The sequence below is a fragment of the Euprymna scolopes genome, chromosome 46, assembly GCF_053919585.1.
Source record: "Euprymna scolopes isolate OS-2025 chromosome 46, ASM5391958v1, whole genome shotgun sequence".
Classification (NCBI taxonomy): domain Eukaryota; kingdom Metazoa; phylum Mollusca; class Cephalopoda; order Sepiida; family Sepiolidae; genus Euprymna; species Euprymna scolopes.
Genome location: NC_136527.1, coordinates 160,442,842 through 160,460,673, shown reverse-complemented (window position 1 = coordinate 160,460,673; position 17,832 = coordinate 160,442,842). Strand labels below are relative to the sequence as shown.

Here is a 17,832-nt window from a genome sequence, read left to right as displayed (position 1 = left end):
CTTAATTGTATGCACATTCAATCGTTCTCCAACAAAAGACTTCAGTAATCATCCAGCTCTTCATTTTCCGATGACTTTTATACTGCTACTTACATTTTAGTAAAACAGTCGTACATTTTTATTTGTTTTATCTTTTTATTCGTATGGCAACTGTTTGGGTCATTCTTTCCCCTGCAAGTTCTCCAGCCATCTAAATTGAGACAATTTCATTTCTGAAAAAAAAAATCAACCGATTCCAATATGTTGTATTTTGTGGTAAGGACGTCCATTGTCTTTGAAATTGAGTCTCAACTAAAAATATTATATTATGCTCGAGAGGAGGTGTAAGGCAGCCAAATCAGCTACCAACATTGCCCTGCTTTTTATTGAAACCAACCAAGAGCTCTTTTAGTATACTCGTTGTTCCCTTAAGTGCAATTGTCTGGATCTCTTTTGCACTTGGTTCACTAGGAATATTAGTTAGGTAGGCTTTTACACAGTGTGTTTTTTATATGTCTTTCGAGATTGTGTTCATAAGATGTTGAATATTCAAATAATTCGCAAGATTATGACTTTTCGCCAGTGTGAGATTTCAAGTGTAACTAAAGCTTATTTTGGGAACAAAAATATTTACATAATTTACAAGATTTTTTCCTTTTTTATTTTACTTCAGTCGTAGTTCTTATAAATCAAGTGTTAGCAATCACTACTACCTGTGGCTAACACTTGCATTCCTTGTGAGATACATAGCTATTCGAATGCTTCATTGTGAATTTGAGTTTCTATATTTTTTTCATTTTAGTTTTTCATGTCTCGTTAGATATTATTTACGAGTACGTTTATATTCACATTGTTCACACGAATATGGCTTTTCTCCACTGTGAGTTTTCATGTGCGACATTAAATTTGATTTTTGAGAAAAAGAATATCAACATAATTTACAGGAATATGGCTTTTAGTTAGTGTGTGTTCTCATATGCTCCACTAAATGTGCTTTTTGAGTAAACGAATTTCCACATTGTTCAAAAGAATATGGTTTTTTACTTATTTTACTTCAGTAAGTATTGAGATCAAGGGGCTCCCTCCTGGAGCTAACACTTGATTCTGTTATGATTTAAATTTATATCCGAGGGCTCTTTTAAGAATAGATGTTGTTCCCTTTATGGCTGCTATTTGTATTTCGTTACAGCTTGGTCTTCCAGGGATTGCTTCTAAGTATTTAGGAAGATCCTTTTTTATTAACCCAGTTGCTCCTATCACAACCGGTATAATGTTTATTTCTTTCAGAGACCATGTCGTTTTTAGATCATTTTTTAGGTCCTGATATTTTGTTATTTTTTCCCGTTCAGCTCTGTTAAGGCCACAATCATTTGGGACTGTAACATCGATAATGAGCGCAGTTCTTTCAGGCTTGTTCCATATTACAATATCTGGCTTGATGGCCTTGTCTTTTATGTATCTCCCCGCCTGTATGTCTTTGTCATAGAACACGGTCACTTTTCCATTTGATGTTATTGGTGGTGGTTCATGTTCCCAGATGTTCGTCGCTCTGTCGAGCTGCATCTCTCCACATATTTTCCAATGAAGGTACTTACATACTTTGTTGTGGCGGGCAGTGTATGTTGTGGCGGGCAGTGTAGAGGCCATCTGCCAATAAGATTGGGCATGCAGACATTAGGTGGCTTGGGCTCTCAATAGCTGAGTTGCAAAACCGGCATTGGCCATTTGCTTGTAGGCCAGCCATTTTTTTAAATCCATTTGTGAGTAAGCCTTGGTCTTGACTGACTACAATGAGTCTTTCCTCATCAAATGGAAGTCTCCCGCTCTTGAGCCATTGGAGTGAAGCATTTTTTTTTTTTTTTTTTTTTTTTTTTTTTTACAGTGATCACCACTTATCAAGGCCCGGAAGCCACTCAGGGATAAGGGTTATTGCAAGTGCATCACGTTAGTGAGGAGATTTTATGAAGTGTTTAATTAGGGGGGCGGTTCATTAGGAATTTGTTAACATTAGACTTGAAGACATCCAAGTTGTAGTCCGGAGGGAAGCAGGCAGACGGAACAGAGTTCCACAGGCGTGCAGTTCTAAGAAAGAAGCTTTGCTCATGAAATCCGCGTTTTGATTTAGGCACAGATATAGAGTGGGGGAAATTGTTCACAGTGGATTCAGCTAGACGGGTGTTTTTCGTGAATGTTTGGCGAGGGGGGACCAGGGATTGGAGTTCAGACGAGCACCTGACATGAAAATAACGATAAAACAAGGATAGGCTCGCAACGTCTCTTCTGTGGGAGAGGGGTTGCAGGGTAGAGAAAAGGGCATCCCCCACTAAACCACGAAGTCTATTTTGTACTCTGTCAAGGCATGATAGGCTGTTTTTGGCAGCTCCTGCCCAGATATGACAACAGTATTCCATCCTTGGCCGTACTTGGCTTTTATATAGATAGAGAATTGCATCAGTATTGTCTATATATTCTTGTTTAAGCTCTTCCAGAAACTTTCCTGCTCTTTTATGTTGTTCCCATCCTTGCTTTCTTGTGTCTATTTCGATTTCGGTGTATTTCTTTCTCTTTTTTCTTGCAATCTGTGTTGCTGGATTATCATATACCTCGGCAGTATTTTCCAGTATGACACCCCCAAAGTTTTCTGCAAGCTTCGTGACTGAGGTTTGTTGAGGTAGACGTTCATGGTGGTCCCTCACTATTTCTATTGTCATATCTGTTGAGCTTTTAATATACTGCCCCATGCTTACTATGGTGGCTCGATATGCATGGTTTATTTCAGTGAGACCGAGGCCACCCTCTCTTCGTGGAAGGTATATCCTGTCCATACATTGATTTCGGTATATTATTTTATGCAAGGTTAGGAGTTTCCTGGTCTTTGTATCTAGCCTATTGATACTGTATTGGGGCCAGTCAATAATACCAAACCCATATGTAATGACAGGGATTGCAAGTTGATTTATGGCAGTTATTTTGTTTTTCGGGCTTAATTCGGATTTGAGGATCTTTTAAAGGGGTGATGTGTATTCTTGTTCCACCTTATGTCTCATTTTTTCATGCTCCACAGTTACATTTTCCTCTATACCGAGGTACTTATATGTGGCATCCTCTCCTAGGTCTTCAATCAAGCCATCTTTACCAGTATGAGTTCTTATGTGTTATTAAAGCTGATTTTCGAGAAAACGAACTTCCACATTGTTCACAAGCATATGGCTTTTCGTTTTTTTGTTTTATTTTACTTCAGTCGAGGTTCGTTAGTGTGTGTTCTCATATGTTGCACTAAATGTGCTTTTTGAGAAAACGACTTTCCACATTTTTCACAAGAATATGGTTTTTCACCAGTGTGAGTTCTTATATGTCTTTTTAAAGCTGATTTTTGAGAAAACGAACTTCCACATTGTTCACAAGAATATGGCTTTTCGTTAGTGTGTGTTCTCATATGTTGCACTAAATGTGCTTTTCGAGAAAACGAATTCCCACATTGTTCACAAGAATATGGCTTTTCACCAGTGTGGAGTCGAAGATGCTTCACTAAATTTGATTGAACAGAAAAAGAATATCCACATTGTTGACAGGAATATGGCTTTTCACCTGTGTGAGTTCTTATATGCTTCACAAGGTCATATTTATGAGAACTTGAATATTCACATTGTTCACAGGAATATGGTTTTTCACCAGTATGAGTTCTTATATGTTCTGTTAAAGTTGATTTTTGAGAAAATGAACTTCCACATTGTTCACAAGAATATGGCTTTTCACCTGTGTGAGTTCTTATATGTTTCACAAGACTTTGTTCATAAGAACTTGAATATTCACATTGTGCACAGGAATATGTTTTCTTCCTATGAGCTTTCATATGACTTGCAAACTTTTCCTTCTCATGAAAAACATAGCTACACACTTCACAAGAATATGAGGCTTCCTCGACGTGGGTTTTCTTGTGTTGTATTAGATTTCCTTTCTGAGAAAAAATAGATCCACATATTGTACAAGAATAATGTTTTTTTCTTGAGTGGATTATCATTTGTGGCACTAGATGCCGTTTTCGAGAAGAAGTCTGTTCACATAGATATGGTTTATTTTCACCGTGTGCTTGCATGTTTAAGTAATTATCTTTTGAAACAAGAATACCAAGATGTTTATAACAGATTATTCAGTTTTCTTCTGAAGATTTTATAAAATTTAGAATGTAGAGTATTTTTGCAACAGATGTTTGTTTAGATTTCTCTGTAGCAAATGTTAACGAAAATTCAAATCCAACACAGGCGATCAAGCAGGAATATCTGCAATGAAAAAAATAATTAAATTATTTTTTATTGTTTATTAAATTTTCACCGATGAATATATTTTATATTGATACAATCATAACTATGATGAATATATTTTATATTGATACAATCATAACTATGGTGAATATCTTTTATATTGATACAATCATAACTATGATGAATATATTTTATATTGATACAATCATAACTATGATGAATATATTTTATATTGATACAATCATAACTATGGTGAATATCTTTTATATTGATACAATCATAACTATGGTGAATATCTTTTATATTGATACAATCATAACTATGATGAATATCTTTTATATTGATACAATCATAACTATGATGAATATCTTATATTGATACAATCATAACTATGATTAATATATTTTATATTGATACAATCATAACTATGATGAATATCTTTTATATTGATACAATCATAACTTTGATGAATATCTTTTATATTGATACAATCATAACTTTGATGAATATCTTTTATATTGATACAATCATAACTATGATGAATATCTTTTATATTGATACAATCATAACTATGATTAATATATTTTATATTGGTACAATCATAACTATGATGAATATCTTTTATATTGGTACAATCATAACTTTGATGAATATCTTTTATATTGATACAATCATAACTATGATGAATATCTTTTATATTGATACAATCATAACTATGATGAATATCTTTTATATTGATACAATCATAACTATGATGAATATCTTTTATATTGATACAATCATAACTTTGATGAATATCTTTTATATTGATACAATCATAACTATGATGAATATCTTTTATATTGATACAATCATAACTATGATGAATATCTTTTATATTGATACAATCATAACTAGTATTAATATCTTTTATATTGATATAATCATAACTATAATGAATATGTTTTATATTGATACAATCATAAATACGATGTATACATATGTTTTCGTCATAATTGGAAACATTTAAAAATTTACATCAGCTAGAAACGAATATCTCTACTGCTTTGTGGATGCTTTAAGTAAAGACAAAGTTATGATTGTATCAATATAAAATATGTATTCTGACAAAACATCCGGTTTGGAGTTCTGAAAGGTGAATGGTAAAGCACTGCATCATATTTCCGACAAGTCTTTCAGTTGTGCTGACTTGGACCGTTTTAGTTTGAAAATTAATCGGGATTTGTCTGCAACGCGTGGTGAGAGATTCTGATGACTGAACTAACTTAAGTTTTATCACCTGATTTTATAACTACCATACAGTTGTTCATTACATGTTTTAAAGTAAATTATAATTCATACATTATATTAATCATGGTAAGAACACAAAATTAGGTAAGACAAGATTAAACAAACAAGACAATTATAACGAATATATATATATATATATATATATATATATATATATATATATAGTAATTTATAAAATATCTATGGCGATTAAGCTACACTGAATATTCTGCGTTTCATCCAACTATAGGATTCGTCAGGCTTATGCGCGAATTCTGTCGTTGCTTCTTGTTTTTATATATGTTGAGGATTTCTAGTCGGCCAATCAGCTTTCTAGTATCCACCTCGCCCCTTCTTACCAGCCAATGGGCATGCATTTTATCAAACAAAGGATCTGTTTTAGAACTAGGTTAGTGGTTTATTTGTTTACGTCCAGATTTCACATTTACGTGACTTTTGAAATATATATTCGTTTCATTAAGATTCTGCGGTGCTTGTGTGGATTAGTAATATTTCAAATCAACGCATTTCAAATACAAACATTTTTACGTACCTACGAATCATGTTGCAATTAGTATAGATTCCAAAAATTATGGCAAATTAATCTATATGACATAATTACAAGAAAATATAGTGTGTGTGTAGATTAGCAGTTGTTTAAAACCAACTCCTTTCATGTGAAAACATTATGTACTTATGCGGCATGTCGACATTCGCATAAGTTCTTAAATTTACGCATAATAATCCAGTAAATATGCTAGATGTATTTTTAAAAATCATCCACAATTACGTTCTGTTTAAAAGGGGTAAGCATTTAATTTACGTCGATGTAAGTCAAGCGAGACAAACAACTTTTTCATGCTGAATTGGTATCATAACTCTTCCACATTAAAAACATGAAAACACGAAAAACCTCAAGAAATTCTATTTCACTTGAAGCTGTTTTTAACTGAATCATGTTTTCGTAATTCTTGAAATTTAAACTTATTTTGACATTAAGTATGTAATTCTGTTTTCATGTGAAATGTGTTAACTTACAAAATCAATAAGCTACACAAGAATCTTTTTTTTTTTTACTGTAAGCGAATTCTGGAAAAATATTTTATACCAGAAATATAAATGATAAATTGAAATGTTTTATTCAGAGTTGCTGCCAATTATTGATTTTTTTGTGTCACCAACAAATGTGTACTTTGGATTATAGAAAAAAATAATTAGAGAAATTTTCATTTTGTAAATTTTATTTCACAATAAAATAATAAATTAGTTTTTTTTAATAACTGGATCCGAAATACAAAACAAAAATATTTCAATTTTAACAAATATTTTTCTCCAAATGATACAGACTTATGCAGTTGATAAATTCCCCGTTTTTATTTTGGATAATCTGGTACATCAGTGAGCATTCGATAATAATCTGTTGAAAAAAATTTAAACAGACGAAAATAAAAAATTACAGAGGGAAATCCTCTCCCATATATTGAAGATAAAAAACTATTCCGTTGGAACTTCTGCAATTTACGAACCGTGTTATTTTTTCAGATGGGAATTACAGGTTAAATGACGATTTATAGTATTTATTGTTAGATCAAAGTACAAGTGTTGTTGCTGAGTGTGTTTAACAATAACCTTATTTCAATTTACAATTTAACAAATTGTTTCGTAGTGTTTTTCTTTAACAGTAAAATCATTATTAAATCTGTTTTCTCCAAGCATTTTGCCGGATAAAAAAATATATAATATACTTTTTTACACCTCATAGTAATGCCGTATTTCATAAAATTACATACTACCGTGCTAGAAAGATACTAACGCCCAAAAGTATCCTATACCTATATAAGGCCACCATTCGCCCAGGTATGGGGTATTGTTGTCATGTTTGGGCTGGTGCATCTGCTACTAGTCTCTCGCTCCCTGACATTGTTCAAAAGAGTCGGTAATCTGATGGGCCCTGAACTGGCATCTAAGCTTCAACCTCTGTCCCATCGTCGAAACGTTGCATCCCTCTGCCTGTTCTACAAGTATTTTAATGCTTAATGCTCTGTCGAACTGCAGACACTTGTGCCCCCACGACGTAGACACCCTCGACAAACCCGACAGGCAGCTAAATCCTACCCCCACACAGTAGAGATCCCTAGATGTAAAAGATATTTCTACTCCAGTAGTTTCTTCCCCAGAACCGCTAGACTCTGGAATTCCATTCCAGGTCCCTGCTTCCAACTGTACTGACATGCAGAAGTTCAAGTGTAACATGAACCGACATCTTGCTGCCCAAAATCGCCATAGTACCCAATAGTGGTTGCCCCTGATAGTAGCCTCCTACACCAAAGTGGCAATGTGCCTTGTTTGGGGTGAAAATGTAATTAAATTATATATATATATATATATATATATATATATATATATATATAATTGCTTTTTTATACGACGCCTCCATTAATGTCTGTAAAAAGACTACTTTTTGTTCTTCAGTGCATGCAGAAGACGGACCGCACTAGTTTTAGTTAGGGTTTTTAAGTTAAATCCAATTTTTACAGTATTTTGTTAGAAAAAAAAATCTTTAAAACACGTTTCTGTTGGAACGTCTGCAGTTTATGACTACAGGTGCTAAAATAATATTTCTGTATTTACAACAGTTGTTACCTCCTCCTTTTCCAAAATTACGAATTATGTCTTGTAAAGCGTTCCGAAGTTTCTTAAAAAAAAAAAAAAAAAAAAAGGAACGTTAAATTTTGGATTTTTCAATTTCGACACGGGATTACTACATATTAAGATACAAGATGAAATTATTTGAAATTCATGAACTTGTTCGTTACAAAAAAAATGAACAAAATACAACTAAATATATTGAAGCCATTATTTTTATATAAATCTTAGTGAAAATGTATTATTTTGTTTAAACAAAATACCGGTTGAATCCCAGTTTAGCGCTACAAATTCCAGAGAATTTTTTGAGGAAGGGCATTATTGCCAACCGAATTATGTTGCGCTCAATAGTACTTTTGTTTAAAATTTAACCATTGTAAGCAGAGGACAAAATATCGAAGTCGGTCATTTTGTTTACTTTATATCGCCATTATCTAAATTGAAAATAAAAATGTCCGCTTCTTGTCCTAAAGTCATAATTTAATCTGATGGGTCCATTTTTTTCTCCAAGGGTGACTTGCCCTTTCTTTTTAGGAGGTGGGATGGGGAATTTTCCCTTTATTTTTATTAAACAAACGAAAAAATTATTAAACAAGATTTAAACAAAATAAAACAAACATTAAAAATTTCTTTTACATTTGAACGGAATAAAAAAATTATTTTACATTTGAACGGACTAAAATAAATTTATTTTACATTTGATGAATTTGTTTAATAATTTTTTCGTTTGTTTTATTTTAAATAACGGAAAAATTCAACACACACCCACCTAAAAAAAACACGAAAAAAAAAAAAAAAAAGAAAAAGCAAGTCACTCTCGGAGAAAAAAAAAATGGACCAATCAGATTAAATTATGACTTTACGAAGAATACAAGCGGACATTTTTATTTTCAATTTAGATGATGGCGATATACAGTAAACAAAATGACCGGCTTCGATGTTTTGTTCTCTGCTTACAATGGTTAATTAAAAAAAAAAATACAAAAAAACTATTAGCGCAAAATAATTCGTTTGGCAATAGTGCCCTTCCCAGCAAAATTTGTAAACGCTAAACTTGGATTCATCCATAATACCTTTACTAAGTAAAAAAAAAAAAGAAAAAGAAAAGATTGGATTTATTTGATTTTTATGAAAATAAACATCGTAAAACATAACAATGAAAAAATATTTCATTTTTACAGGAGCATTACGACAAAAGTCCATAAAGTGTGTATTAATGAATTCAGTATAACTCGAAGGAAAATGAATTTCTCAAATTACCGATATTATCACCAAATTAAGCATTACTGGAGAAGCAGGGACCTGGAATGGAATTTCAGAGTCTAGCGGTTCTGGGGAAGAAATTACTGGAGTAGAAAGATCTTTTACATCTAGGGATCTCTATTGTGTGGGGGTGGGATTTAGCTGCTTGTGGGGTTTGTCGAGGGTGTCTACGTTGTGCGGGCACAAATGTCTGCAGTTCGCCAGAGCATTCACCATTAAAATACTTGTGGAACAGGCAGAGGGATGCAATATTTCGTCGATGGGACAGAGGCTGAAGCTTAGATGTCAGTTCAGGCCCTATCAGATTGGCGACTCTCTTTGAATCTTTTCTAGGAGCGAGAGACTAGTAGTAGATGCACCAGCCCAAATATGACAATACTCCAAACATGGGCGAATGGTGGCCTTATAGAGGTATAGGATACTTTTGGGCGTTAGTATCTTTCTAGCACGGTAGTATGTAATTTTATGGAATACGGCGTTACTATGAGGTGTAAAAAAGTATATTATATATTTTTTTTATCCTGAAAAATGCTTGGAGAAAACATAGATTTAATAATAATTTTACTGTTAAAGAAAAACACTACGAAACAATTTGTTAAATTGTGAATTGAAATAAGGTCATTGTTAAAACACTCAGAAACACCACTTGTACTTTCATCTAACAATAAATACTATAAATGGTCATTTAACCTGAAATTCCTATCTAAAAAATAACACGGTTCGTAAACTACAGAAGTTCCAACGGATTAGTTTTTGTTCATCTGCAATATATACTACAAAATTATAATAGCAAAAGATATTTCTACTTTTTTTTTTAAATTACAGGTGTCGCATAATTTTTATATGTAAGATTTTAATATTTTCCTCGCTTGAATTAATGTGAAACTTGGCGTAACATAATTTTATATAATATTGAACAATAATAACAATGATTTAAAAACAGAAACGTAGAAAAATAATTGAATAAAAAAAATGGTAAAAATTATACAAACATTCAGGATAGGAATGTACGGATGCACGTCTGGGAAAAAGAAAACTAGCACCTCCTTCCTCCCTTTCAATTACATGACGTCATTTCCAGTCTGTCGACTGGTTGAAAGTTTGAGCTTCCATATATTCCGTGTTCACAAAACTTTCGTTTGTTGTGTTTTTGTGAACGGTAGAATCACACGGTATTTGGACAAATTAAGCTATTTTTTGTACAAACAAGGTGTTTTTCTTTATTTAATTCAATGTCTTAGGTCTTTACTAATTATCTTTGAAATAGACCCAGAAAACGAATATTTATCTTTTAAAGGATTTTTACAATGAATTTATTTAACTTCAAAATTAAGCTGAATTGTAAGCTCGCCTTGAAAACATTTTTCATAACTTTTTTTTTAACGTGTACAAATATTTTTTTACTTTTAGAAATTAAGTTTAATCCTTAATCTTTCAAATACAATCAAAATGTAGTCGGAAACATACAAAAAAAAAAAAAAGAAATCGGCTTTCAAAACTATTCCCCCCTATCTTTATTTGTCCATTATTGCCCATACCTATCAAGCACTGGCCAAACTATGTGTTAATGCCGAAAAAAAAAAAAAAAAAAGATGCGGTTTCGGTATGAGTGAGAAGAAAAGAACATTTCTTCGAAATCTAAACTTCTTTACTGGAAAAATATATTTTGTTTGTCAACCATTTCTTATATAAAATATCGGACGAGAACAATTTGATATAAAGAAAAGGATTAAAACGGAACGAAATTTTTATTTCCATTCCATTTTTTAAACAACCAAAATTTTCGACAAGTTTTACTTTCTATTCCACTGGAAATTATATTTTTACTTGATCCTTATTTTATAATTTATAGAATTCATACTTATTTTGACATGCCAGGTAAGTACGTAATTTTGTTTTCATCTTAAATGCGTTAGTTTAAAAGATCAACTAATCTACACACGCGTCGGAGGTTTTTGTTTTAATAAAGGAAAATTCTGGACAAAACTATTTTTCTGCCAGAGATATGAATGCTTAATTGAAATGAATCATTCACAATGGCTGGCAACTATCTTAAACTTTGTGCACTCAAAAATGTGTAGAAAAGAATTTATTATGAAAGAAACTTTCATCTTGCAAATAAAATTTCACAATAAAATAAATCATTTTTTTTTTTCAATAACTGGATCCGAAATACAAAATAAAAACATTAATTTCAAATTTAACAATTCTTTCTCTCAAAATTGTTAAAGAATAAAATCCGTTTTTATAAACATTTTGCAGTCGAAACTTTAAAACTTAAGGTTCTTCTTTATAAGATCTACATTCGAAATATAGACTGAAATGATGAGTAGAGATAAAAGCAGAGTAAAGAGGAATGACTTTCGTAAATGTTTTATCAACTTAAAAGTATACAAGTGTTTTCGAGAAATCAATATGGCGGAATCCTTAATTCCGCCAAGGGGAATAACTACGATCCTTTATTTCCGGAAGAGTCGGAGAGTCAAAGCAATTTATTTCAAGTAAAACCAATGGTGTACAATTAATTACCATGTAACACTTATAGATATATTCAAAAATTACGAAAAACGATAAAATTAGATGTAAATGAAAATACGTTTCGAATACAATTAACGAAAATTAAGATTTGCTAAATAAATGAAACCGAAGATTTCGAATCGTAACAAAGGAGGTACTTTTCTGAAAGTTTTGAAAAGTTTAGAAATTCATTTTCGCTAATTATCTTCGAAATTTGTTTTCATTAATAATTAATTTTTTACATTGGTTTCCGTCATTTTTTAAAAATATGTTTTACCGCGACAAATGCATATATGTGCCGTACTGCCGTCGGTAAGCGGTAGCCCCACCCCCGTTTGTAATTTTTTGTGTTTTTATTTTATTTTGTTTCATCGGATTATTAACGAAATGTCATTAATCAACCAGATTATCAAAATAAATAAAAATACAAACACAATTCATTATAAAAAATTGCTTCATTTCTAATACGAAGTTCCCGTAAATCGATACTCCATCATTTCGGAAGCATCGACTTTTTTCGGCTAAATTTCGTAACTATAGACTTAATTTGGAAGCATCGACCTTTTTTAGAACGTTGAATTTTAAAAGGGAGCACCCCTAAAAATGTTAATTATTGATTTTTCTTTAATTTATTTTGGATAATCTGGTACATTAATGACCATTCGGTAATAATCTGTTGAAAAGAAAATTAAAAAATACCACCACTTCCATATATTGCAGATAAAAAAAAAAACTAATCCGTCGGAACTTCTGCAGTTTACGAATCGTGTTTTTTTTTTTTTTTTCAGATAAGAATTTCAGGTTAAATTCAAATTTGTAGTATCTATTGTCAGATGAAAGTACAAGTCTTGTTTGATTGATTTTTAATAATAATTTTATTTCAATTTACATTTTAACAAATTGTTTCGTAGTGTTTTTTATTAACGGCACAATTATTATTAAATCTATGTTTTCATAATAGAATTTTGGGTGTTGTACAGTTTAGTCAAGACATTCAAAAATGAAAATATCGAATAAAGGTTATATTGTGCTTATCCGTTTTGGACTGAAGATCTCCGGGAAAAAAAAACATTTAATTTGATCGAGTAGTTTTTTTTGTTTTTTGTTTTTTTTTACAGCGGAAAAACACGTTCTTATTAGAGCATGTTAAATTCAGCAATTTTGAAATTTGCTGAACACGCCACGGGGAGATAACTCCATGTAAAGCGCCGATACACCCTCCCCATCTTTAATTCTAGCTTTTTTTTCCCCTAAAAATCGAACCTTTTTGCTCGGTATCATAACAGATTGTTTTTTCGCTGTAAAAGAAATACTTGATGAAATTAAGTGAAATTTTGTCGGAGAACTTTGTTCCATAACGGATACGTGCAATATAATCTTTTTTCGATATTTTCATTTTTTAATGTCTTGACTAAACTGTACAAGTACCGAATTTTTTTCGGATTAAAAATTCAATTTTTTTTTATTTTTTTATTTTTTATTTTTTTTTTACACCTCGTAGTACTGCCGTATTCCGTATAATATATTCCTGAATTCATTGTTTAACACGGTGCCATTAATTTCTGTTAAAATACTATATTTTTCTTCAGTATATGCAGAATACAGACCGTACTGTTTTCGTTGGGATTTTCGGCATTATTGCGAATATTACGAATTATTAGTTTTAAAATAAAATTTAAAAAGTATTAAAGTTTTTAAAAATATGTAATTAATACAAAACATATTTTAATATTGGAAGTAAGCATTTGATTAAATAAAGTAAACGAACAAAACATATTTTTATATATTCATAATTATGTATTTAACAGAAAAGTTAAACAATTTTTTAGAAAATGTATTATTGTCTTAACAGAAAAACGAACAAAATAAAATGTGAAATTTCTTAAAGTGTTGTTCTCTTATGCTTTAATAATTCGTCGAAATTTTATTAATTATATATTTTATATTATTACATATTTTTTATTTTAAAACTAATAATTGGTGATTTCACGGTGTAAAATACTGATGTGACCCTACTAGAGTTGTCGAACGTCGCCGGGACTTTACTGCAAGACTGCTGGATTTTCAAGTTAAATTCAATTTTCACAGTATATTGTTAAGCAAAAAAAATGAAACAAATTAAACTTTTCAGTTGGAACTTCTGCAGTTTACGAACCGTTTTTTTTTTTTTTTTTTTTTTTTAGATAGGAGTTTCAGGTTAAATTCAAATTTATAGTATTTATTGTTAGTTTAAGTTCAAAATAGTTAAATGGAGTCCCCCTCCCCTACCTCTTCTGGTTGGGTTTCTAAATAATAACGTTATTACAATTTACAATTAAACAAATTGTTTCGTACTATTTTTCTCAAGTTATATAACAGTAAAATCATTTTCAAATGTTTGCATAAATAGCATTTTCAGTAATGCCGTATTTTACATACGATATTCCTGAATTCATTCTTTTTCATACGACGGCGCCATTAAATTCTTAAAGAAAATGCAGAAAAGTGAGGTCATGAAATGTTTGAGACAAAAAAAAACAAAAAAAAAACAAAAAAAAACGTTATTTCAAATGTTTATCTCTTTCTTATTAGTACGTTTTTTTTTTTTCAGAACTTATTTAAAAAAAAATGAAATTATGGATATAAAAAAAATATCCTGCATTTTATTTATGTGCGGAAATAATAAATTGCTTAGAAACTTATCATTTAACATGGAGAGTGTGTTGTATTCTGTACTTTCACCTAACAATTTAATAAAAGCGATACCGTAAAACTTGAATTTCTTGATCAAATAATTCTAAAAACGCGATGGAGTTCAGTTGATCGAATTCCCTTATAAACAATTTTTGTCGCAAAGAGAATGACAATATTAGTAAAAAATGTTCCTTCCGAGTTTGTATTACTGTACACAGATTCGAAAAAGTTGTCAAAAAACAAATATATAACAAATAAATGTTATCAAAAGCAAGATAAGTTACTTTTCTACCAAACTGGATATATTTTTCGTTTTTTTATTCAATGTAACATATTTATTCAGTTCGAAAAGCATACAGTGTTTACCGATGTATTGGAACATTCAAGATGGCGTCTGATTCTTTCTTTAAACCGGATAAAATACTGTTAAAAACTCGGTCAATATATGTTACCGTGACATAGGTTGACATATATTCGGCGGGTTTTTAATAGTATTTTGTATAGTTTTTTTTTTTTATTTATAACACCTTTTTCCAAACTTACGGTGTTAAAGAGGGTGTGAGACGTCATCTTGAATTTTAGAATACATCGCTAAACACTATGCTTTTCGAGCTGAATAAATATGTTACATTGAATAAAATCATATCCAGTTTGGCAGAAAAGTAACTTATCTTGCCTTTGATAACATTTGTTATATATTTGTGTTTTGACAACTTTTTCGAATCTATGCGTACAGTAATACAAACCCGAGGTATGTTTTTTATTATTCGGTATTTAATGTTAGTTTTAGGACCCACATTGCTTTTACTTATTATAGGATGTTCAGGTTGAATTCAATTCTTCTGGTTTTTGTTGTTTATTAAATTTTATATGAAACTACAGAATATTATTTTATGTTCCCGCATACCATATTAAGCATGGGGTTCTAAATAATAACGTTACTATTTCAGCACGGTCCGTATTTTGTATAAGCACCAAAAAGTTAAAGTTTAATTTAATCTGAAAGGAGAAAAAGGTTTGTTAAATTAATGTTTGTTCAATTCTGGATCCATTTATAAAACAAATAAATTTTTGGTGCTAATGCAGAGAGTGATCCGCGCTATTTTTTAAATCGTATTTCCACGTTTAAAGTTTTATGTTTTTTTTATTCAATTGTAAAGTTGAAGTGCAGAATAGGTACAAAAACACCCTCTTCATGTTAAGAACGGCCTTTTAAATAATAACGTTATTATTTCACTCACAGCATGAGTATCAAATTTTTAGTTTCCAAAGAAAATTAAAAATATAAATATTTTTTTAGATAGTAAATTGCTTTCTATAAATCAATGTACACAATTTTGGAGGAACCGATTTAAAATATTGAACGTTGAAATGACTTCACAGTCGACAGTCATTTAAAATGAAAAACTATACATTTACCATTTCAATTTCTTTACCGTTTAAATTTCTGGTGCTAGTGCACTTACTGATCCGAGCTATTATTAAAATCTGGGAAGTCTCGATAATCGCTTAAATCATAAAAAAACAAAAGCTACAAACATTTATACTTGTCGGCCATGTTGATTTCTTTTGAACTCTGCAATTCGACATTTTATTTTCGAAACAAATAAAACTTTAAAATACGTCTACTTGTTATATATTGTTTTTTTTAAATCTTTTTTGTTTGTTGTCTTCTCAGCTAAATACCTATATATTTTTATAAAGTTTATATATAAACATATATATATATATATATGTATATTAATAATTCGAGACACTTTTTAATCCGAATCTTTTTTTTTTTTTTTTTTTTTTTTTACATTGCTATTTTTACTTACTATATGAAATTACAGAATATTATTTCATGTTCCCGCTAACCCTGTTAAGCATGGGTTTCTAAATAAAAACGTTACTATTTCAGCACTGTCCGTGTTTTGTATTTGCGCCAAAATGTTAAATTGTAATTTAATTTGAAAAAAGAAAAAAGTTTGTTAAAATAATGTTTGTTCAATTCCGGATCCATTTATAAAACAAATGGATTTTAGTTTCCAAAAAAAAATAAAAATTGCTTTCTATAAATTCCGGTACACAATTTTGGAGGAACCGATTTAAAATATTGAACGTTAAAATGACTTCACAGTCGACCTTCATTTAAAGTGGAAAACTACACATTTACCATTTAAATTTCTTTACCGTTTAAATTTCTTTAAGCAAAACTGATCCGCTAAAGAGGAAATCGAGGTGTTCATAGGAATAAAAAAAAAAACACTAACGTAAAATGCATTGCATTGTTAAAAGTAATAAAATATCGAAAAACAATCTTACCTTTCGTTGTAAGAAATTGGATACGAAAACGGCAATAAAAAATTTGGATGGTTTCTTTTTTGTTTATGTCAAAAAATGAAAATTTGGCCAGTTTGTAGGGATTTATTTACAAAATTAATACAATTTCAAATGTCCAATTCATTAAGAAATCCAAGAATGAATGAATATTGAAAAAGTGAAAAATTAAAAACTCAAAAATACGATTGAAACGTGGATTAAAAAAATGGATGAACAAAAAATGAAAGTATAAAATGAAAATATATGAAGATTAAAAAAGATTAAAAAATAAAAAGATAAAACGTTATAATGAAACGTTTTCAGTTTTTAAATGTCCGTTAATTACGTGTTAGAAAACGTTTTCCTATCAACGTATTATCCATTCATAAGACTAAAATAATTAAAAATGAGAAAAAGAATAAAACTAAGATATCTTTGTTCTGCGTTACTTATATGCTAACGGCTAAGAACAGTTAAAATAAATATTTAAATGAATATATATTATGCAAATATATATTATGTAAATATATCTGTATTTCAATTAAAGTAGCGTATATATATATATATATTACTATATATGTATATTTAAATATATATGTATATTTAAATATATATGTATATATATATATATATATATATATATATATATATATATATATATTTAAATATATATGTATATTTAAATATATATATATTTAAATATATATATTTAAATATATATATATATTTAAAGATATATATATATATTTATATATATATCTCTCTCTCTCTATATATATATATATATCTTTAATCTATATATAAGTGTATATATCTTAAGACATATATCTTTATCTTTATATATATGTTAAAATATATAGTTATTATATATTCAGATATACTGCATATGGCAACAATACTATATACATGGCATAAATAAAAG

At 30.0% G+C, this 17,832-nt stretch overlaps 1 protein-coding gene across 1 annotated transcript; it reads right to left on the bottom strand.

The window, feature by feature from the left end:
* Positions 1-1,829: 1,829 nt before the first annotated feature.
* On the bottom strand, positions 1,830-17,117 carry LOC145271229 (uncharacterized). Its single transcript, XM_080126785.1, has 2 exons — positions 16,914-17,117; positions 1,830-4,259 (listed from the first exon to the last, which is right to left on the bottom strand). The coding sequence occupies exon 2, from the start codon at positions 4,073-4,075 to the stop codon at positions 3,212-3,214; it is 864 nt and encodes a 287-aa protein (XP_079982911.1). The 5' UTR covers positions 4,076-4,259; positions 16,914-17,117; the 3' UTR covers positions 1,830-3,211.
* Between the last annotated feature and the right edge of the window lie 715 nt (positions 17,118-17,832).

Coding starts and splice junctions, on each gene's coding strand:
- LOC145271229 (XM_080126785.1), bottom strand. CDS start 4,075: ATGCAAGCACACGGTGAAAATAAACCATATCTATGTGAACAGACTTCT.